This window comes from Trachurus japonicus, chromosome 13 (assembly GCF_045865225.1).
Source record: "Trachurus japonicus isolate A0001 chromosome 13, Traja_1.0".
In the NCBI taxonomy this organism is placed as follows: domain Eukaryota; kingdom Metazoa; phylum Chordata; class Actinopteri; order Carangiformes; family Carangidae; genus Trachurus; species Trachurus japonicus.
This window is the reverse complement of record NC_140919.1, coordinates 24,750,045-24,772,994: the sequence shown is the minus strand read 5'-3', so window position 1 is coordinate 24,772,994 and position 22,950 is coordinate 24,750,045. Positions and strand designations below refer to the sequence as shown.

Here is a 22,950-nt window from a genome sequence, read left to right as displayed (position 1 = left end):
GGACCCTATAAATCTTCACTGCTGTGGCAGATGTCATCAGTATTCAGACCATGTCATTGATTATTGCAGTTGTGTCACACGGTTACTTTTTTACTTGGTCAAAACTTTAGGGTGAATTTAAATGCAGGAGTAGCTAAGTCTCAGTGACACTATCTAGTGTGTGTTCCATAAGCAAATATCACAGTTTAACATTTAGACATTAAATATTCATGGTTAAAACTTTTCCGTATTCATAGCTGTAAAATGCAACTCTCATCATCAACACTCCACCCATTATGTTTTCTGACGAGAAGAGAAAAGAAAGAAAAAACTTCTTAATGCTTCCTCCTGTAAATGGAGCAATAAAGTAGCAGTGGCTCAGTGCTGCAAAGAGCACATGCAGGGAGAGCAGGGCTCCCACTTAAAAGCTTTAGCACAGTAATTGCTTTCAAAACATGTCCACAGGCTACATATCCCAGAAAGGACTGTGACATTGTGACATGAAGCTCTGCCCTGAGGATCCTTAAAGCTAAGCATGATGGGTCAGAGGAAAAACAGAGATGGGTATAAGGAGCAGGCAAGAGATGGGACAAGAATTTCTCCAACATGATGCAGAGCAACAGAATAGATGAAACTGCTGCAGTAACTGTGGCAGGGGGACACAAACACACCAGTAAGATGCATGAGAGTTTTCAAACAGAGCACAGAATCTCTTTATTTCGGCTCTTTGCAAATATAAATTTTATTTCCTGGGGATCAGAAAGGTAAAGTGTTATAACTTCGAATCTTAGTGGTTGAAAAGAGCAAGTCTTTCTCTCACTCATAAGTAATGCAGCTTAATGCGATGATAGAAACCACAGACTATTTGAAACAACAAAATATGCTGTGCGAAATGAAGGAGTGAGGGTAGGAAGCAATATTCAGCATCTGTCAAATGCTCTTAACCTTAAACACGGAACATGTTTTAATGGGTCTTGGATGCTTCACTCCACTCAGTTAGAAAAAAATCCCCTTGCATGTGTGTCATCTTTTGGAGAGGCCACTTTGCAGTCTGCTCCTGAATCATCTCTGTATTTCTGCGATGTCTGAAACTGTAACTACAACATGCAAATATACTTAACAAATATACTACAAACATACTACAAAAACTTTAATCACACTTGAGTAACTTGGTGAGTGCATCTACACTATATTTCATTCCCATGTAATTTTCCCTGCATTCTTGATTAAAAAAAATAAACCCTGCAGCATCTGCAGTGTGCTCTACAAGTTCATCCATTACATAATGTTTTATCTGATGAGACCTGAGTGATTTCCTGATAACTGTGAGATGATGTTGAGGGTTATTAATATTTTAATTTTAAAAAAATCTGACACTGATACTATTACAAATAATTAAAATAAAATAAAATAAAAAGAAACTTACAGTGTACAAAGCAGCAAAAAACAAGAAAATCAATGCTCACTGCATGAAACTGCTTTGCAGTATTTTCTGTTCTTTACTTTCCAGTGCTGAACTTTGGTTGGTCTACTTTTGTAAACAAATAAGGTGACACTCAATATATTATCAGCGGTGCAGCTTAGCACATTACACCTTCTTAGAAGAAGAACTGTAGAAATTAGTTAGCTGAAAGTCTGAAAAGTAAGATCATAGCAGGTAAATGTGTTTATGATTCTTTACCTGTGCTGCCATCAGTGATAACTCCATTTTTGCTGGATCAAAGGTTGCCAGGCTGAGTAAAGAGATCTCACTTTCTTGGGAAAGCCGAACCGCAGGGCACTGCAGGAGAAGTAGATTCGTGGAAGCTTCTCCGAAACTGAACTGCTTCGCCGGATGAGTGCAGTTGTAGATGTGCTACATAATGACACAATGAATGCTTTTCATGCTTCATAGAAGAGTTAATTCACTCAGCATCATCTCTTTCTCTCTCTCTCTCTCTCTCTCTCTCTCTCTCTCTCTCTCTCCCTCTGTATAGACGTGTATGTTGGGGGGTGGGCAGGGGTAGACTTGTATTTGAAGCATGCCAGGCAATCCATGCAGAATTATTGATGCTGGTGTGGCTTCAGCACAGAAACTCTCTTGACACTGCTACCCCGTACATCTCCCTGCTTGTACTATCTTTTGGTTGAAACTCATAATCCCAGAAGAGCCTTGAAATATTCATCTCCCTTTCAAAATATACATAAAAACCATCTTTGTGCATGTGTTTTGCTATCGCTTACCAAATGAAATTTATTAGCTTATAACTCACTTGGTATCAAAGTATAAATGAGGCCAGTAATTGCAGATTATCAGCTCATTACAATAATACATGTAATCACATGATGCCATTCTGTAGCTGAACAGCAGCATAGCATATCTTGTCAGGAAGCTACTTAACCTACATTATCCATCTGGCACTGTGTATTTGTATGTGATGGGTGAGGGGTCCCTCATAATATATGTGTAAACTATAATGAGAAGTAAGTCACACAGCTTCTGCTCCCTTTTAAACCCATCCATCTGTTCATCTATAGATTAAAAAGGTATATGATTAAAATAGGTGTCAATGCCTTAAAAAAAACAGAAGAATTTTCTGAGCTGTGGTTTAATGTTTGGTAAAGATAAGGCAAGAATCACTAAATAAAGGTTAGGGCCTCATGAGTGTTGTGTTCTGATCTAAATGTTAATGCTACGCCAGGCCAGTAGGTGGCAATGCTATGTTGTTGTCATTACCTGACTGAGGAAATGAAGAAGGTTGTTGATAAAAACGTGCATGCTCAGTAAAGAAGGTTGAGACTCCTGTTTAGTAGTGAAACAACACGACAATAAGTAAAATGTAGAATAACCTCCACTGCAGGAAATATGGTCACAATCTACGTGAATAACAGCAGGAGATGTTTTTTTGCAGAACATTACGATGTCACAATAACCTTTGATCATTTTTAAATAAATTGCCATCTTTATTTCATCCTCATTTACATCTGAGTTGAACTGTGGCACAATTTGTGTATGACTTTGTGAGTCGTAGCCAGAAATGTCTTCTGTGAGAGACCTTGAACTTTGACCTTTTTCCACCAAAATGCAATTAGTTCCTCCTTGAGATCAAATGGAGACGGTGCCAAAATTAATTCCCAAACACTGTTAATGGCGGACCAGATTACACAAATTCAGGCCGATTTTCACACAATTTTGTCAACGTATTGATGTGTAGTGTAACTGACAGTCAGGACACTCTACGACGCCCCAACGGAAAGTGTAGCATGTTACGCCCGGGATCCACTGGGGATTGTTGCATTCACCGCCTACCAAAACGTCCATTTTGGAGAGGCGCCGCATCCGTCAAGAAATGTTTTTAATTTCTCAGCGTTGGCTGACATCTCCTATGACATGAACCTTGACGTTGACCAAAAGGATGACAAAAACACTCTGATGCATTGTTTACACAGAGTGAAGCTACTGTATGTTAGTTCACTTCATTTATGCAATGCCAATGAATGGTTTTGAGGTTTACCCGCAGACCTCCGTTACACATGTTAACGTACCTCATGTTCTCTCTGGAGGACAGTCCATACTGTCCTCTTCACCAGACCCAGGAACAGCTCCACAACCCTTTTTTTCTTCCTTTTCTTTTTTGTGTCTGAGCAAAAGACAGCTAGCATCACACACAGTGGTAGCCATTAATGACAGTTCTGTTCTGTTGTGATGCCTCTCCAATGGCCTATGAACTTGTGCAGGGTCGTGATCGGTCATCAACAATGATTGGCCGGGGTGGTACTTGTAGTGTTGCCAGTTGCTAAAACAATGGTACAATGTCAATAGTTCAAAAAATGATTAAAATTTAGTGTAGGGCTTACTATTTACATTTTCAGAAGATGATTGAAATGGGCGTTATTTAAGCATTCTGGAGGACAAGGTGGCAGCAAAATGATGGGATTAAAAGAGTGACAGACAAACCTCAAATGAAACAATGAGGAAATGTTGGTGGAGACATTTTTTGTGTGACGTTATAATGGTTTGTCTGCTACTTGTTCTGTCTGTGGCGCTGAAGCATCAACGGATGTTTTACTGTAGTCACGTATCATCTGTTTTCTTTGCCTTTTGTATTTAGCACAACACTAACTTCTCCATGTCAAGCCAAGTGTGAAAATATTTTGTGGTATTTTGACTTTGACTATTTTTTAAATCTCTAGCTTTTCAACTCAGGCATATTCAGTCTGAAACCGTATGAAACCAGACTGCACTTTCAGGAATACTGAGTGGGTTATATAAATGTTTCTGACTAAGTTCAGAGTGCATTTTCTTGTTGACACAAATGGAAAAAAAAGTACTCCACATTACAGAACACACACAAGATGTTGGTCAGAAGCAGTTAGGCACACATGCACAAGCCATTTTTGCTTGTTTGAGCGTCTTGTCTGTGTGTTGTTGGATTTAACCACCACAGACAGATTCACCCAGAGCCACTCATGTGTCGCCAGTGTCACAGTACACCAAGCTGTTAACTGTAGACCTCTATTGTAGTCTCTGGCCTTGGGAGAAATTACTACTGCATGAGAAAACCCTCTGAAAATAGTCTCCATTCTGGTTTGTATGTGTGTGTTTTAAAACTGACAGTGAGATAATGACTGTATATTTTTGTGGCTTACAGTCATTATCTCACATGTGTACGTACACGTGTACGTTTGGCTGGGCTGTGTTAGAACAATCTGTGGTTCTTCTTGTGCACTTTACTGTCCACTTAAACAGAGATGGTCATTTCACCTGAGGGGGAGTCCAGATGTCAGCACAGACAGTGATATAAAGTCAAAACTAACATAAAACATGGACAGGGAGACAATAAAAAATGTATATTTTGAAATTATATATTTCCACACGTATTGAACCCTTTCCCCATCATAATTTGTAAATTTATGCTTTATAAGTGTATTATACAGGAGTAGGCTACCGTCTGTCAGAGATTAATCTGCCTGCAGTGTTTCTGTGTCTCCTCTTATGTACAGTTCTTTACAGAGCATCCACTTCCCATCTGTCTACAACAGTTCTTTGGCATAAAAAAGAAAAAACTACTTTAACGTCTTCATAGCTATGAAAGACACTTTTAGACATGCATACAAAACGGATGACTAACTTTCAAAAGCTGATTTTTGTCTGGTTGCACGGTGCACTTTATCTTCTTTTGTGTGCTGTTTGTTGTGAAAAATAAGAAAGTGGCTTTGGCTATACGCACATCGCTGTGGGTCCTGGGCTTAATATAGAGCAACAGTAGAGAGACATAGAGCCCGCACATCGAAACGTTGTTCTTTTAATAATAAAAGTCTGAAACGGAATGGTGTGCGGGCTCTACGTCTCTTGTGAGAAATAAAACACTGTGTAGACAGATCGCACACACAAAAACATTTATATAAAAATCCTTTAAATAAATACAAAATACCAGGCAAGGGATAGTAGTATACTGATGCAAAACAAGCTGTATACAAAAACATTGATAGTTACAGTAAATAGTTTCCATTACTAGCATTCATTTGAAGATTTGTCTTTCTGTGTGATAAATGTAACACCAATATCCACTCTGCTTTGGTCTCCTAAGAAAATGTATGGATCTTTATCTGCCAAAATCTTATTTTGTTTGCTGGGCAGGTACATTTATCTGACATACAAGTGGGTGTGAATTCTTTGGTAAGCTCTTTTCAACTCTTCTTTAGCATGCTGATCATGAAGTGCAGAGGTCATCTGTTTTATTGTATGGCACATTTTCTTTTTGGAGGCACAGCATACATAATGATAACTAATTACATTATTCAACTTTTATTATTAGGCTACTTAATAATTTATTAACTAATTTTGAGTAGAAAACATGAATTAACTGCTTACTAATAGGCTGCATTAATTAATGTGTTTCTTAATCCTAAGTAATACATAATAATGGTTGTTAATATATCTGTAAACAGTTAATTAATGCTTAATAATTTACGAACTAACGTTACTTAAGGGACCCTTATTGTAAAGTGTTACCAAAAAAAAAAAATTGTGTTATTGGCCAAAATTGTAGTTTGTAAATTGAGTAGCCTAGTTAAACTACAAAAAAATCCCCAAAAAGTAGTTGAAATATTTGACACAGCACAAAATATGAATGTAGTTAAACATAGCCTAATGTTGTCAAATTACAATTTTCAAACAACCTTACTGTAAAGTCTATACTCAAATACATTCCAAGGACTTTATTCTGATATACCGGTAAGTCTCTTGTTTATAAGTTCAGACTACCCAAAAATGTATTCAAAAAGTGCACTGGCTGAGTAACAATGCAGTAGAACTGTTTGCAGTGCTTATGGTGTTAGACCAGGGTTGAGGAGATGAGATCATCCAAAACAACTCTCCAACTAGCCTAATTCAAGAATATATGATCATGGGGTGTTGTAGGCTATAGGTCACTGGGTTGAGCGGGCGCCCTATATCTAGGCCAAAGTCCTCACTGCAGCGACCCTGGTTTTATTCCCCTGGTGCATGTTGTTTACCCTCTCTCTGTCTATCTCAACTGTTCTGTCAATTCAAGGCAAAATGCCCAAAAAATAAAAGAGAAGAAAGAAAAAAAAGAATGTGAAATTAGAGGAAAAAAATATCACATTTACGTGGATACTATTCGGGTACTTTTGGAAACAAAGAAGCAGAGAGACCAAAAACAGAAGAGATGAACACAATCTTCAAATTCAGAAAAAGTGTAGAGAAAACTAGATGAAGTGGAAAAACAATAGAGAACCAAAAACAAAGTATGGCCAAAGAAAAGGAACAAACAGTAAAAGTAAGTGAAAAATGTAAAGGTGTTACGAAAAGGCGAGGGGGGGGTATCTAGTAAAGAAAGTGTTTTTTATACAGTCTATGGTTAAGACCTGTTTTTTTTTTTTGTTTTTTTTTACAATCTATGGTTAAAAAACCTTTACAGTCTATGGAGTGTGTGGAGGACAAATTAAAAAGAAACACACACTTTTCTGAGGAAGACTACCTCCAGAAGGAGGCAGCAATGCGACGTCAAGTTACCATGAAACCCGGAACAAGAAGAAGAAGTAGGAATCGTTTACTTCCGTATACATTTTATGAATGACTCCACTTCCCTGAGCAGCTTGCTATCTAGTCCCAACTGCTTCTAGGTGGAGTCTGTTATTATTTTTTATCTACCGACCGCTGCTAGCGCTGAGTCAGTACCAATGGATTACACTGCAACTCAGAGTGGGTTCAGACAGCGTAAGTTACGTACGTGACCTCATCGTTCGAATCAGCTTTTTAACTGTCGCCGGCTGCACGCGCACTGCTAGCTTGTGCAAGTGCAACGTAAACGAAACTGAAACGTGATGCTAACTCGGTGTGCTCTCTCACACACACTAGCGGTAAACAACTGGTCAAAACACCGACACCGAAATGTGCAATTAAAGTCCACCAACGCGGAACAATATGTTAGCTAAATGAATCGGCATTAGCAGCCTACAGCTTGCCTAAAAGCAACTAATTAGCACGTAGCTAAGTCAACACTGCTAACAAACAAGCTAATTTAGGTCAACTGGATAGTCCTGGTAGTCCTATCTACTTTATCGGCGTCTTTTCTCTACCCAGTCTGTGTTGAAGTTTGTGTGTAAAGTGACAGTGGGGCATTTTTTTTACAAGACAACTCAACCTAAACTTTTGTGATTTATAAAGATTCGTATCGATCTAAGTTAGCTTCCTCAGTTTCAGTCTGAGGTTTGTGAGATGTGATATATTTGAGTCATACCTCTAAGCCAGAATGAATAGTGTTTTTTACGGGTCAATAATGGTTTAAACTCCTCATATTAATTTAGCCTTAACGTTACCTCAGAGATCCATGAAACGAGAACCTCCGCAGACTAGCAATAACGTTACACCACCAAAATGTAAACAAGCCCTGAGGACTCGAGGACATCAGCCTTTCTGCTATCAGAGCCAAGGCAGACGCTATTGTTGTAAACTCACTTGGACAGCTTATAATTCATATTTTATGTATTTTAAAAGGTGTAAGAGCGTCTCATATGTGTTGATCTAACGTAATATCTGACATACTTGAGTCGTCAAGCATGACAGGGAACTTGACTCTGAACTGTGACTGTCTGTGGCTCCTCAGGATGATGAAATCTGTTCTCGTGATAAGTGCGTGATCAATTGATTTCCTTCCTCTAGGATTGGTTTATAAAGAGCTCTTTCTCCTGCACAGGGCAGTGTGTGACCGGCTACACACAGAATTTGTCATTTGTGTATGAGCTTCTAAGTAGTTTTGAGATTATATGATTGCCAAAGTCTTTCCACACTAGTCACACAGTGTTGTTATGGTGAACAGTAGACTCAAACACTTACACTAAGCACACTGCAAAGTGGCTAATGTCAGTTGAGTTGAGTTGAGTTGAGATTACTTTATTTAACCCATAGGGCAATTCTGTCTGTCAGTAGGCTATTGCATGCAACATTGGTTAGACACCAAAAAGAAAAGCTGTCAATCATCCTCAGGGTAACCACTATTCCTGCCTTAGTGGTCGCAAATGTCCCTTAATCTGATTATCAGTAAAAACCACAAATGTATTTGATTTCTTTAAATTCCTCTTGACTTGTGCTGCATTTGCTTGCTTTACTAATTCTGCTATTTTTATCCATCAGCCAAAAAAATTCAAGTGATTCAACATTCACATTACTTTAGTCCTTTTGTTTGATGTATCTGCTGCTTCCATTCTCTCATGTCTTCCAGAGCCTGACATGCGTCTGAGGAACAGTTCGGTGGATGGCTCAGATGGCAGCCAGCTGTTTGAGGATACCAGTGCAGCTGGGGCTGGATCACAGTCAGGCTACAGGTGGGAGCCTTGCCAGATATTGAATTGCTGAGTCAAGAGCAGTTGATACAAAAACAGCCGCTCAGTTTCGAGCATGAATCCAGACTCACTATCGATCCTGCAGTTGTGGAAAGTTGCCATGGTCCAGGAAACACAGGCAGCTTTTGTCAGTCAATCAAATCACGCTCTCTTAGATTAAATTACACTATTTGAAACGATACGATAACAACATCATGTAACCATCTCCTTGCAATAGATTTGATTATATGTTTTTATTAGGTTTGCACATGCATCACCATGTTCTTTCAGTCGATGTATTTTCTTGACATGTTGGCAGGAACCAACCGAGTGGGCCTCAAGCAGCAGGCTTTTCTGGACAGTCCCTCCTGTCAGACCCCATGTCTAACTTGGCCATGGCGTATGGCAGCTCATTGGCATCACAGGGGAGGGAAATGGTGGATAAGAATGTAAGACTATCCTCAACAACAAAAAAGAATAATAGCATACTCAAATAGATATGCAAATAATAACGTGTCTGCGTACGGCTGTGTGCTTGCTCATTTCAGCTCGACAGGTTCATCCCAATTTCCAAGCTTAAATACTACTTTGCTGTGGACACGGTGTACGTGGGGAAGAAGCTGGGCCTTCTTGTTTTCCCTTACATGCATCAGGTAAGTCTGCTTTCACCTTCGCAATCTAAATTATTCTGTCAGGATTGCTGCTTGGCAGAGGTAAAGTTGATCACATGCATTTGAAAACACTTCAGTTTTACCTTGAAAAAGTAAACTGGACTACAGTTATACTCCTGTGTATACTCCTCCTATACTCCATGTCTTGAATATTTAGTATTTACACATTAACAAGTTATAATTCTGTGGATCTTTTATTGATATGTGAACTTAATATTTTTTATACTGTAGATAAAATATTTATGTATTTACCTGTGTAGTACTACACACCTCCAGTCCCTGAATTAAGACTTTTAAATGTAATCATATGTTTTATAGAACTGGGAGGTGAGCTACCAGCAGGACACTCCTGTGGCTCCACGCTTTGATGTGAACGCTCCCGATCTTTACATTCCTGCCATGGGCTTCATCACGTACGTCCTGGTGGCTGGGCTGGCCCTCGGCACACAGAACAGGTCAGTACACGCACACAGCATATCTCTTTGCCAGGAAGATGTCCACCTCACACGATGACAGACTACACAGTTCATTCTATATTCATGCATGTACTGTTGTGCACCCGTCAGGTTTTCCCCAGAGCTGCTGGGAGTTCAGGCCAGCTCAGCATTGGTGTGGTTAATAATGGAAGTCCTGGCAGTACTGCTCTCTCTCTACCTTGTGACCGTAAACACAGACCTCACCACCATAGACTTGCTGGCATTTTCTGGCTACAAATATGTTGGGTATGTGTGACCTCATCTTTTCAGTTTTGTGTTTACATTTCCATCATGACTCATCCAGTGCTGTATTTCCTCATTTTTCTCAGTTGTTTAATCAGTTTTCTTTGAACAATGCTAAGAGATTGCTTTGGCTGTCATACCTGACCTGTGACTGTGTGTCTGATCTTCAGGATGATTGTGGGTGTAGTATCCGGCCTGATGTTTGGGAAACCAGCGTATTATCTCTCTCTACTGTGGTGCTGTGCAGCCATCTTTGTCTTTATGGTGAGTAGAGAAGCTTTATCAGCTGATAAAGAGTTAATTAGTCAGCTACATCCAGAAATCCCAGAGGTACGATATACTGTATACTATTGACTGATGGTCATGTTTGCATGTGTCTTGCTTGCTTGACATCTTAACTAAGAATACTTTCTCCCCTCAGATCCGCACTCTGCGTCTGAAGCTTTTATCCGAGGCGGCAGCGGAGGGGAGGTTGGTGAGAGGAGCCAGAAATCAGCTGAGGATGTACCTCACCATGTCCATAGCAGGGGCACAGCCCATCTTCATGTACTGGCTCACATACCACCTCATCAGATAAAACTCAGAACACACACACTCACGGACTTGGCTATCTAAATGCCATCGCAAAATGAAATATAGAAAAAAAAAAAAAACACACATCAAGGAAACTGGACTGGATAAAGCACACAACAGTCGTCTGGATATCCCAGACGTTAAGACAGAACAACACATTCACAAGACTCAGTCCGTGTATGCATGGACCAAAACAACACATGCTACAAGACGTCTACAAGAAGTTGTGAGGCTTTAATGCTCTCTCTCTGTCACAGCACAGCCCCATGTCATTAGTAATGCCTTTTCTTTCTTTTTTTTGTCTTTTTCAACGTTTGTAGCATGAGTAAGTGGCTTTAAGTTGTTGTTTTTTTCTATAAAGTGTAATTATTTGTTAATTATCTTTTTTAGGAATATTTAAGTACATATGTTTGTGTATAGCAGAAGTATTATTGTTCGTCTGATATCTCACAAGTGATGTTTCTGAGCCGCCAGAAGGAAAAGCACACTAACCTCACACAAGCCGTCCACTTAATGTGTAAACACAGAGCTGAAATCCAGGTTTCTAAGTGATCAAGTGGCTCTGCTTGGATGTTTTTCGACTGGAATGACTTCTTTTTGTGATCTGAGAAAGGTCCCACACCATTGTTGTCAATGTTGGATCTGGTAACAGGGATCATCTTACATAGGTCTGTAAGTGAAGGAGTAGCATAACCTCCATTTTATCTGTTTTTTTCATCTTTTGTATGAGCTTTGCTGCCTGAGAACTCTTCACCAGAAATATCAGAAGCTACAGTGACAATAAGGCGTAGACCTCACGATGAGACAGCTTTTGATATCCTTTAAAAACCGAGTAAATTATTTTCTGCTTTTCATATTGAAAGTCATGTGGAATAAAGAAAGGGAAGAGAAGAGATGGTCTGTTCTGTGAAAACTGTTTTAGCCTCTTTGAGATACTTGAAATATTTTAATGCGCTTTTGTGCTTTCATGTGCTTGTGAATCATCCAGTGTCACTATGAAATGTGCTGTCTATGCTTTTATTTATGAAACTAATGTTAACTCCAAACAGGGTAGGATACACAGTCATTTCAGTTCATTCAGGAAACATTTCAAAATTCAGGATCTTCTTTTGTCATTCTTCTCAAATGAAACTTGTTATTGATCAATGCTAAAAATGCTTCTCGGTTTACTGATGTGCCAATAATAATTTAAAAAAAAGTTTAATCAAGTGCTCATTCAAATAAGAACTGTTCATCTCAGAACGACTGATTCTATTAAGAAAATAATTTTTTAAAAGTAATTAATGAGTGGATCCGAGCCCTGACTGTTAATGTGCTGAAGACATTCAGCCACTGAAACCATATGATCACTGATGAATAAAAACTGACTTACAGAGGCATTTAAGTGTGAGTTGAGTGCTTTGTGCTCATAAATGTTAAGCGTGTGATCTTGTTTGTTTCAAGCAAACTGTTGCAGCTAAATTTGTATTGCATTTGGTCACACAATTATAGACTTTAAAAAAACACTTACATTTAATCTCACATGGGCATTGTGAGACCTTGATTCATTTTATATCATTTTCATTAAATCATCCATTTTAAATTCCAATCTTACCTACATTGATTTCATGAAAGGTAGTTTCCTTAGTTGTCTCTTTGGTAAGAAATTAAATATTTCAGGAAACAACTGGGCCCTGTTGGTTAATATAAGATGGTCTGTGTGGCGTGTGTGTTTTAAATCCTGCACTTCACAAAAGAACATTTAAACAGACAACATTTATTGTTTGGTTGTCAAAGCATACATAGCAGAAAAAAAGAATGAACATGAACAAAGTCTTAATGCTAATTTAAATGTTATGATAAAAAGTGAGTAGTAGCAAGTAGCATAATGAGGTGTAGCCGTGATGCAAAGCAGTGTTGAACTGCTGATCTTACTTTTGGTTTTGGTCCATCATTTCCTTCACATAATCTTTGTGGTTAGTGCAAGTGATTTTTACAGAATGTGCTTGGCCCATGTATAGAGCTGGTCAGATTTTAATAATAAATTCTTTTCAGTGTTTCCGACAATTTTTTATTTGTAACACACCAAAACAAAATGAATCTATGGAAACACTGGGAGTAACATTTAACATGTGCTAGCATTAAGAACATGAACAGGATTTTAATGGCAACTACATTGTACAACTGCCCAGTTTTTCACCCAACTAAATGACCACTACTGCGCTACTTCTACTGAGTTCTAACATGGTTAATAACAGTACCAAGGATCTCAAAATACAACTTCTTATATGGATATAAAACAGCAGCACATACTGTAGCAACACAAAAAAGCTAACTGAAAGCCAGATACTTTTTAGAAGGTACTTTCACTTCAGCCTCTAGTGTCGTCTTTTTTCCAGAAGCCTCTGTTGTGATTAATGGCCTGACGCAGCCTGGTCTGCATCGTCCTGTCCACTGGGTATCTCTGGTACATGGGCAGCAGTAAAAGACAATGGCAGGTTAGGGATTCTGGCAAATGGCGTTCTGTGGCGTCGGGTAAGACAGCGACTGTCATCGTGATGCTCTGCATACCCTGGAAGGGCACCCGGTCGCAGCCTGTGAGGAACACTGGAGACAGCGGCGTTCATCATTTAGAGATAATGGAGAATCATTTGGTGAAGTTAATAATGTGAATGATATTAAGCACAATTATGTAAGATACATACGAAAGAATTTTTTCTTTTCCTCTGCTGTCAGATTCTCAAACGCCTCCCAGAAGATCATGATGTTTGGATGCTCAGCGTGGTAGTCTCCTTCATAAACTGTGTTCTGTTTGGAAAAAAACACATTACCACATCTAAAGAGAAACCCAACAACAGCTTTAATGTACTGATTTAACCACTGACTTTAGTTCATTTTGGTTCATAAAGACTTGAAATGTGCTATAGACAGGCATCTTTAAATCATCCCTATTTTCTCCGTCAAAGCTTAATTGTGTATTAATGGTGCTGTGGAGGGGAACTGTTTTTAAATCACTTCAGTCCACACTTAGAAACCTTGAAAGCCTTGAAGTCCACAACATAATCTGGACAACCTGGACACCGTGGGACAAATAAAGGATTATCTTATCTTATCTTTAATTACCAGTAATATTGCAATCAAAGCTGTTCTGTTAACAAACCTGCACATGAAAACAGAATGCATAGACGGACAGTGGAACTGATAAAGGGTTATTTGTCATATGGGGCTGGCCGCTATTTGGGAGCTGACTCGCAAGTCTTACAAGTCCTGGATGACGTCTTTGAACTTTAAATAGTTCCTGCTCACGGCATATCTTCCAACTCTCAAGTTTCATGTCTCTAACCCCAGTAAGTGATGTAATGTATATATATATACTGTATATATATATTCTGAAGGTAATGGACATGAAAAATGGCAGATTAATCTTGTTTTGTTTGTCCAGATGTATTTCTTAATATCCAATTGTGAAACATGAAACATTATGAATTTGTTTGTCTTTACTACATTCCCAACCCTCCTCAAGACTCAAATGCAGTCTGGTGATTATCAACAGACCTGCTTGAACACCTCCCAGTCGTAGTTTTCTTGCCCCACCATCACCGCCTGCAACTCCTCCGGCTGGAAGAAATCCACCACGTTCATCTCGCACACTTTGAAAAAGCCTCTCTTGAACGCCTCAAACACACCCTCCACTGACTTGTTGAAGGCATGGTTGACGAAAGCAGCTACGTACTCTCTCCTATGAACAAAGAGAAATGAAGGCACAACATCAAATGCTGACACTGTCCTGAGAAGCTGTGCAAATTGTTTTTACTATAACACGTAGTTAAGTTGGTGATGTTTATCATTATTTCTTTTGTTTTTTTTTTCTAATCTTTACATCCAAATGATCCTAGCCAGTGGTTCATAAGTGGTCACACATCACACACCTACTTCAACTGCTAGATGGCAGCAAAGGACGGTTTATTTGTACATTTGGGAGGCTGGATATTGATGAGCCATTACACAAATATTTAAGTTGTAAATCTGTCCAAATTGTCACATATAGAAATTCCAGGATAAACAAACCTGTTTGAGCCTGTGACCAGTTTTCCGGCTTCTCTTGGATCAAGCTCAACATCCTCACCACCCCAGTTTCCCTGTATTTAAATAATAATCACACTTAGACTGAAACAATCTGTGAACTAAATATCGCTAGCCGTTAGTTTAACAGTGATTTTTTTAACATACTGTGTAAGGAATTTCCAGTTCACTGACAACATCAGGAGTGTAGTCATCCAACATGCACCGCCAGGACCTGAAGGCACAGACAACATTGAAGAAGACTACAATATAAACCATAGTCATGACCTGTAAACAATGAATATCAAGCGTTTTGAATCACGGCTGTAAAGTTAGAGAATGTACTGGTGTTTAGTGTGTGTATGACATAAAGTGTTTGTGATTTTAAATGATTTTGTTTTTCAACTAAAGCCATTCAGTTTTGCATTAAAAAAATATCTTACTCTGCCATAACAGGGTCAAACTCCTTCATGTCGTCCATTGAGGGTTTGACCCTGACGAGCTTCTTGAAGAGAACCAGTGGGAAGGGCAGGTGGACAACGTTGTGGTTGTAAAGAGCCAGGCCACACAGAACACCGAACAGGAAGTAATTCTTCTCTTCCACTCTTGGCTGTTTGGCAAGTGCATGTGTAAATTCACAAGTTGTCAAAGTTTATATAAAACAATGCTAAATGAATGTACAAAGACAGTTTTTGTACTGGCTTTAACCAAAGGATTAGGATGTGCAAACAGTTAATGGTCTTACACTGGGAGGGAACCAGAGTAGAGTCTTCTTCTCGTTGTACATGAACATTTCAGACTCTGGTGCCACGAGCTCATCAAAAACATGGAGGAAGAAGTCCCTTTTGTGGACGTTCATCACCTTTCTCTCATCCACAAACTGCACCTAAGGAGAAAAGAATAATTATTTTTAAACAAATGATTTACTGATCAGCTTTCAGCTTTTTCCTGTTATGCTGCTGTGTCAAATTTGAATCTCCTTTGCATCTTATCTTAAATTATTTCACTCCCATTACTATCTTATGTACATAAAAAAAATAAAAAACTAGAAGCACCCTATCCTAAAGACTAGACTTACAAGTTGCATTATGGGAAATGTAGGATCCAGCATTGTTATTCTACAGTGGGCAAAAACCTAAGAATATCTTGGCCTCTGCTGCCACAACTGTTTTTGTCTCTTGTGAGTCGGCTGTAGCACTTTCCCTGGAGACCAAAGTCACCAGATTTAGTCCCCAAACACTAAAGCTGACAACATTTTTGACAGCATGTTTACCACAAGCTCCTTTTTGAAGGCACCATGGTCGGCTGCACCGAGCTGTCTGAAGGTGTCCTCGATGAGGTGTGTCCGTCTCAGGGTTAGCTGGAAGATCGGGGCGGGAGGCGAGTCCAGAGGGTTGACCAGAGCTTGATCAGGCCAACACAAAGCCAGATTATGAATGAAATGATGCGTCTCCTGTGATGACAAAACTCTTCTTTATAAGGAGATCTCCCATCACATGGAAAACAGTTTCAATGCAACTATACATGACATCTTTAAAACTAATGTACACTTTATAGTTAATGTAGACCTTCAGTAAAATGATCTAGGGCTTTAATATTTTACTGTACCTTCGATATGTATGCATGGATGTTAAAGACGGCCACCTTTTGAACCAGAGTGAACAGGAATGGGTAACGGCAGAAGATGGCAGGAGTCATCATCCTTAAAGAAAAGAAGAGATTATTTTGCTAATAAGCAGTCTAAAATTAAAATGGAATGCTTATCAAGAGAAATGGACAAACACTGAGATGTTACCCTAAGTGATTTTACCTCCACTTGAGAAAACTGCCACCATAAAGTGACGTCGTAGAGTGGCTGCACACTACCATTGATTTCCTCAACGTAAAATGTGCTCAGTGGGACTTTGTAGGACCTTCCTGCTTTGTTTGCCTGTAAACAAACACATGTATTAACAGAAATAATATTTTTGATGTAATAATGTATGAAGAAATAAATGTTGTTACTTTATAGACATCTCTTATAGTGCCAATAACAGTTTTCTCAGCTCTGGTAACTGTAATATAATATAATGTTGTCTAATCTTATCTTTAAAAAGTACAGTACTAAAGCCACTGATGGTTGACATAAACACAACAGACTGACCTTGTAAAGAAGTTTGAGGGCTTCCAGCAGCAATTTGACTCCTCTGTTGTGAGTTGCCAGGAGGCCATTTCGGAGCATGAAGGCCAGGGCATTCTTGAAGACCATGATGTGTTTTCTCAGTATGGAGGGGGTCAGGGAAGACCACCAGGCTTCTACAGAAAAAAAAAAAAGCATAGTGTGTTATTCATGATGTACTGTTCATTTCAAGATGTGGTTTGAAAAGGCTCCATGAAAATTATTTTAGAAGTAAAAAATATTTTATTTTGGTCAAGAAAAAAAAGAAAAGCAAACTAGCTGTGGTTGTTTACTTAGCTTACTTAGTGACTTCAGAGCTCTCTCGTTCAGATTTCCAAGAATGACTGCCAGACCCAACGCCTGCTTCATGACATTGGCGTCCTCTTGAAGAAGGGGGCACGTCAGCAGAATAAGCAGGACCTCCGCAGATTTCAGGACAGTCATTGATTCAACAAGCAAATCAATATGGAGCTGGAGCGTTATCTGTGTGTAATATAGACATGATTTACAGCAGGGGCTACTGAACAAAATGTCCATGCCCAAAGAGCCTTGTAGACACAGACTGCATATAACAGGAGAGGTTTACTCATTCAGTCAACTTGCCACAAGCAGGACACACAGAAAACAATTATGTGTGGAAAAAAAATCATTTTGAGGATTTCTTAACTGATTCTTTGATCCATGGTTTTGTCAGCAGCTGGTCAAAAGCTCGGTCAGCAGCCTCGAGGTCCACAGAAAGGGAACCCTCTTCCATTGGATAGCCACTGAAAACAAAAGCAAATTCTAAAACATACCTCTCTCAGCTGATCATTAGCACTGATTTTACTACTCAAACATCAAAGAAAACAGCAGCCGATAGACAGACGACTTACTTGGCTTTTGTGAAACTTGCAACAAGACTGGAACCCGTCAGAAACATCAAGGATATTTCTCTGTTGCACAAAGAGAGAAAAGTTTTGGGAGAGCCCAAAAAAAGACAGTTCCTGAATATGAGATAAATAATTCCTATCCAAAAATACATAATTGAAAAAATTACTTCTTTGCCTTTGCATTTCCATGTGTCATTGACAGCCAGCTCTGCAGTTTTGTCTCATCAAGCCGCCCAGTTATCTGTCCTCGATCCACTGTCTTCAAGGAAACAAATCAGACCCAAGTTTCAAGGCAGTCATCTTAATACACATGATAAAATACACTGAAAATTCAATGCAACATCTTGTGATGCACAGGGAACACATGGATATCAGTCCACACATGTCCAAACAATGTTATCAGTAAACCAGTAACCAGTCTTTACTTATACCCCTTTCCCACTGGTCAAAAAACCCGTTTAAACCCGCTAACAATCGGCTTTTGGTGGCAGTGGGAAAGGCGCACCGAGAAAATCGCCTTTATCGGCTCGGCTCCGATCGACTTGCAGTGGGAACACCAGACCCGGGTCAAGCCGCTAATTTTAATGGGAAAACGGCTTTAGTTTCATACATTACCTGTGCAGGTGAGGAGTAAATGAAGTTTGTATTCCACCCAGCTGTGATTTTCAAATCTGCTTCAACAAATAAAAAAACAATACAATCTGATTTAGAGATAAATATTCTAATCTTTAAGTATCTAATATAAAGCATATGCTATTGACGTCCATCAATATTCAATCATTTACTGCCAACTGCTTTGTTACTACAATTGATTAAACTTCTTTTTCCATTACTTGGTGCATCTCCTGGGTCGACAGATCCACACATGGCTCATTAGAATCTACTCAATACCGAAGTGTCCATATACAGTACATACCACTGGGAACGGTTGCTGCGTCATCAACAGACCATGGAAATTGAACCAGAGTGGGACTCAGACTGTTCTCTGTGCATCCAGTGCCAATTTGACCTTTGGCCCCATTGCCAAAAGCCCACAGCTGGCCAGAGGAACCCAAAACCAGAGTGTGAGACCTGGGAAACAATTAGGACTTTGCTAAGAATCCTGATATGACATAATCTACACAGTAATGGTAGATTACCCGTTTTACTAATACTTAGTTAAAGTTAGTTAAAGTCTCTCAAAATTAATTACACTGTCTTAGATCAAATGCAGTTCATTTAGTTCTGCTGTGATTTAGTTCCGCAACAGCTGCTGCTGTTTTACTTTTGTGTCATTGCATGTATGTATTCATTGTTCTGTATTTCTCACTTTGTGAGTTTTCTCTGTGAGAAGTGCTATACAAATAAATGTGTGTGTGTGATCATTTTTACCTGCCACATGCAATCTGAGTGGCCGGTCCGTCCAGACCGTCGACCAGTCTAGGTTTCAGTTCATTAGCGGTGGAGTTGTGACCGAGCTGACCAAGGCTTCCGTCTCCAAAAGTGAAAACCTTACCATCCTGGAAATCACAGCACCACACAACGTCACAAGAGGAAATACCTCACACTGATCCTCTTCGCAATGTGATAATTAATCAGTGTTGTACCTTTGTTAACACAGCAGTGTGAGCCTGTCCACAGGTCATGGAGGAGACACCGAGAGGACTGAGGGCCGGCACCATACAGATGTTAAACCTGCCTGTTGATGATGGAAAAAATGTTTTTTATCAAATTGACAATGACATGTAAAAAAAAAAAAAAAAGGGTAGACCAAATAAAATACATTTTAAAACTTGAATTAACTTGGTAGTTCATAAAATAATAGAAAATAGCCCATCAGATGTAAAATTATTTATACCCTAAGTAGGAAAATATATTTTCTTTTCTACTGATAAAAAAATAAATAAAGACTAGAAACCAAAATAAACTTTTGTATTTCACTTAGATTTGCACATTGATACTATTTGCTTTTATTTTATTTTCAATTTTATGAAGTTTATTTTTCTAACATGGCGATAAGTATTTCTTTCTACCGGGATAGAAATAACATGTACTTAAAGCAGAAGTAAGTGATATATTTGTGTTAAAGCAGATATCAGTGGAATGTTTTTGTTAATATAAGTCCTAAATAGTCCTATTTTCCGTCAGCAATCACTTACATGAAGTATTTCAGCCTAAACACGAGTCTCTCCGTCACTCTGCTCTGCTGTAACCCGAGGAGAAAATTTTCCTTGTGGGATACAAGTGTTATCCAATGAGGGGAGAGAACGGCATGAAGGGCTGTGTGTGCAGCCAAGGGATGCGCGTGAATGTGGTGACGTAGCACGAGGACCAATTGATGCCTGACAAGGGCGGGGGCTGCTAACTCATGGTGCGTTCAAGGAAACTCGTACTTTGTGTTTTTCCTTCCTGTGAAGTCATACCAGTTCGATCTGGTACGAGTTCACGGGTCGGAAGTTACGAGTGGCCGTTATAGGGAACTTTCACAGACAACAGGACGGTAAAAACACGAGCTACGGGTTACCTGGAACGCTACCAAGTCGTAGTTGTGACTTGAAGCTGTAACTTACGGTTTCAAAAGCCTGCCTTGAACACAGCATTAGCCGAAACGGCCGTGCCACTGATATCTGCTTTAATATAAGTCTTAAATAGTTATATCTTCCGACAGCAATCACTTACATAGAGTGTTTGAACTGAAACACGGGTCTCTCAGTCATTCTGCTCTGCTCTGAGCCGAGGAGAAAACATTTATCGTATCCTACAGTTTTTATCCAATGAGGAGAGAGAACGGCATGCAGGGCTGTGTGTGCAGCCAAGGGACGCCGTGAATGTGGCGACGTAGGGACGAGGACTGTAATGGTGCGTTCAAGGAAACTCGTAACTCCGACCTGTGAAGTTGTATCAGTTTGATCTGGTACGAGTTCACAGGTCGGAAGTTACGAGTGGCCGTTATAGTGACTTTCACCGATAAAACAGGTCGGAAAAACACGAGTGGGTTGCCTGAAACGCTACAAAGTCGTAAGTTGTGACTTGAAGCTGTAATTTACGATTTCAAAAGCCTGCCTGGAACGCAGCATTAGCGAAAACGACCGGATCGCTTACTTCTGCTTTAACAGTGAGACATTTTTCTCCTGAAGTGCAGGGTATATGGTGGCAATAGTGTGGGTTCTTTTTGAATTACTTTTTGTTTGTATTACAATATTTCCTCTATGTTAAATCTGCTAATGTGAATGAGTGCGTGACTGAGTTAAGGTAACTTTTTGTACCATTCTCATCCACCCTGTTGAGTCCCAGCTGGCCATATTTATTGGCCCCACAGCAGTACACAAAGCCTGGGAGTGTGAGGAACAGAGAATGGGTCGCTCCAGCTGCTATATGGGTCACTGCCACGCCAGACAGGGCGCACACTAGCACAGGTGTGTACTGCAAAGACACCTTCTTGCCCAAACCCAGCTGACCATGACTGTTCAAACCCCATGAGAAGACATCTCCTCCTGTAAAGTGGAAAAAGTGCAGAAAATATGGTTTTATTGAACGTAAACATCCCTTGCAGTCCTCTGAATGTGCCCTGGGGGTCTGCAATCTGAATGTTGACTGAAGCTGCCCTAGTGAGAAATTAACTTTATTATTACTTTACTATATCTGCAGGGAACTGGAAGACAGGATTTGACACAGTGACATGAAAATAAACATAAATCATTATTACATTAAACATCATGAAACTTTACAAGCTGTGAACCTGGAGTTGGCACAAAGACACGATGATGTCATCAGTGTGTTCAGTGTCTTACCTTTAGTCAGCGCCAGAGAATGGGAGTTTCCACAGGCAACCTGAATCACTTGTAGGCCTCCTGGCAGTGGTATGGGCACCTGACTGCAAGTTGATTTGTCAGTCAAAGAGCTTTGCACTTTTATTGTAAATGTGTAAACTGATTTACTACTCTAGAGACTGAGATCTTGCCTTGGTCTGAATATGTTGCCCGCCAGTGAATCCGGTAACATCCCCAGTTGTCCGTCCTCTCTGGCCCCCCAGGAGAACACGCTTCCAGATGCACACACGGCCAAACAGTGGTCCGGACCGCAAGCTATCATCACCACGTCACCAAGCCCCTCCACACGACCTGACAACAGGATGACCGATTCAGATTCACACATAGAAACACACATGACACATAATCATAATGATCTTACAAATAGCCTATCTGACAGACTGAGGCAGACCTAACCATTTGCATATAAAAACTTGTTGGCAGTGTCGACTGTTTATTTACAGTGATAGAAAACTGTACAATCCTCACATAGTTGTGCTTAATCTGAGTATTTGCATAGGACTACACACATACATCCTCAAAAATGAATATCCAGTAATACAATAGCTTATAGAGCAACCTTTACTATTACTTTATTAACTCCTCCTCACTGTTTATAATTTGCAGTTTATTAAACTAACTATAAGAAAAAATAGCGATCCTATCCAAGCCGTGGATGCAACACATTGCTGAAAGTCCAATGTTTTTCACAGGCACATGAACTTGACATAAAATGAGTGTTACCCTCTGGTTAACTTTCATGTCTTGAGCTGACAAGAGTGAAACGAAACTGAAACTTCACTCAGCTGATTAGTCTCCGTTTATGACAATGACTGAATGCAATAAACTCATTAGGCGGTGGACACGGTAAAGTAAAACTGTCAAGCCATTAAAAAAAAAACACATGATAAATTTATGTATGCTAACTTTTTTGCTGACCTGTTTTCACTCACAGAAAGATGGTAACTTTCTGATAATGTCACATCAATATTTTCCTCTTACGTTCATCATCTTGCTGACTTTTTACTCACCAGGTGTCCGTCCATCTCTAGGTGTCTTTCGTCCAAGTTGTCCCTGTGAGTTGTGTCCACAGGAAAAGACGTGTCTATTTCTGGTGAGAAATAAAGTGTGCTGGTCCCCGCAGCAGATGCTGGTTATAACCCCGGGGACAGTCCAGGACACGGGGCTGAGGGCTGTCGGTGGACCGAACTGTCCACCGGAGCTGTCTCCCCAACAATACAGCTGCGCCATGTCTCGGACTTCAATGATGAGTGTTTCATACTTGAGCCTGTATTTATCTTCGCCGGTGCTGCCTTCAAGTGTAGT

At 39.7% G+C, this 22,950-nt stretch overlaps 2 protein-coding genes across 4 annotated transcripts; one reads left to right on the top strand and one right to left on the bottom strand.

Moving 5' to 3' along the window:
* Positions 1–7,008: 7,008 nt before the first annotated feature.
* On the top strand, positions 7,009–11,777 carry yif1b (Yip1 interacting factor homolog B (S. cerevisiae)). Of its 3 annotated transcripts, none has more exons than XM_085795528.1 (8): positions 7,009–7,201; positions 8,706–8,808; positions 9,125–9,254; positions 9,354–9,458; positions 9,795–9,931; positions 10,043–10,198; positions 10,366–10,459; positions 10,617–11,777. In XM_085795528.1, exons 1-8 carry the CDS (start codon positions 7,165–7,167, stop codon positions 10,770–10,772), a joined length of 918 nt encoding a protein of 305 aa, XP_085651654.1. In that variant the 5' UTR covers positions 7,009–7,164; the 3' UTR covers positions 10,773–11,777. The 3 variants fall into 3 exon arrangements, with proteins under 3 accessions (XP_085651654.1, XP_085651653.1, XP_085651655.1); XM_085795527.1 differs by having other exon boundaries at positions 7,014–7,210; XM_085795529.1 differs by having other exon boundaries at positions 7,150–7,186.
* Positions 11,778–13,097: 1,320 nt separating this feature from the next.
* Positions 13,098–22,875, bottom strand: LOC146976015 (putative E3 ubiquitin-protein ligase HERC6). The gene is made up of 23 exons (XM_085795540.1): positions 22,656–22,875; positions 21,777–21,936; positions 21,607–21,689; positions 21,082–21,309; positions 19,423–19,514; positions 19,208–19,335; positions 18,753–18,907; positions 18,452–18,507; positions 18,004–18,095; positions 17,840–17,899; positions 17,635–17,731; positions 17,270–17,450; positions 16,953–17,104; positions 16,620–16,739; positions 16,418–16,537; positions 16,083–16,262; positions 15,555–15,695; positions 15,253–15,419; positions 14,978–15,044; positions 14,816–14,886; positions 14,303–14,486; positions 13,453–13,555; positions 13,098–13,354 (listed from the first exon to the last, which is right to left on the bottom strand). Exons 1-23 carry the CDS (start codon positions 22,873–22,875, stop codon positions 13,119–13,121), a joined length of 3,093 nt encoding a protein of 1,030 aa, XP_085651666.1. The 3' UTR covers positions 13,098–13,118.
* Between the last annotated feature and the right edge of the window lie 75 nt (positions 22,876–22,950).

What these genes read in the sequence shown, in the direction of transcription:
- yif1b (XM_085795527.1), top strand. Translation starts at nt 7,165, where the DNA reads ATGGATTACACTGCAACTCAGAGTGGGTTCAGACAGCGTAAGTTAC. An exon ending in GTTCAGACAGCGTAAGTTAC is followed by an intron (nt 7,211 to 8,705) that starts GTACGTGACCTC and finishes CATGTCTTCCAG; the next exon opens with AGCCTGACATGCGTCTGAGG. An exon ending in CAGCCATCTTTGTCTTTATG is followed by an intron (nt 10,460 to 10,616) that starts GTGAGTAGAGAA and finishes TTCTCCCCTCAG; the next exon opens with ATCCGCACTCTGCGTCTGAA.
- LOC146976015 (XM_085795540.1), bottom strand. Translation starts at nt 22,875, where the DNA reads ATGGCGCAGCTGTATTGTTGGGGAGACAGCTCCGGTGGACAGTTCGGT. An exon ending in ACACTGCTGTGTTAACAAAG is followed by an intron (nt 19,336 to 19,422) that starts GTACAACACTGA and finishes TGTGATTTCCAG; the next exon opens with GATGGTAAGGTTTTCACTTT. An exon ending in GGAAAAGAAAAAATTCTTTC is followed by an intron (nt 13,355 to 13,452) that starts GTATGTATCTTA and finishes CGCTGTCTCCAG; the next exon opens with TGTTCCTCACAGGCTGCGAC.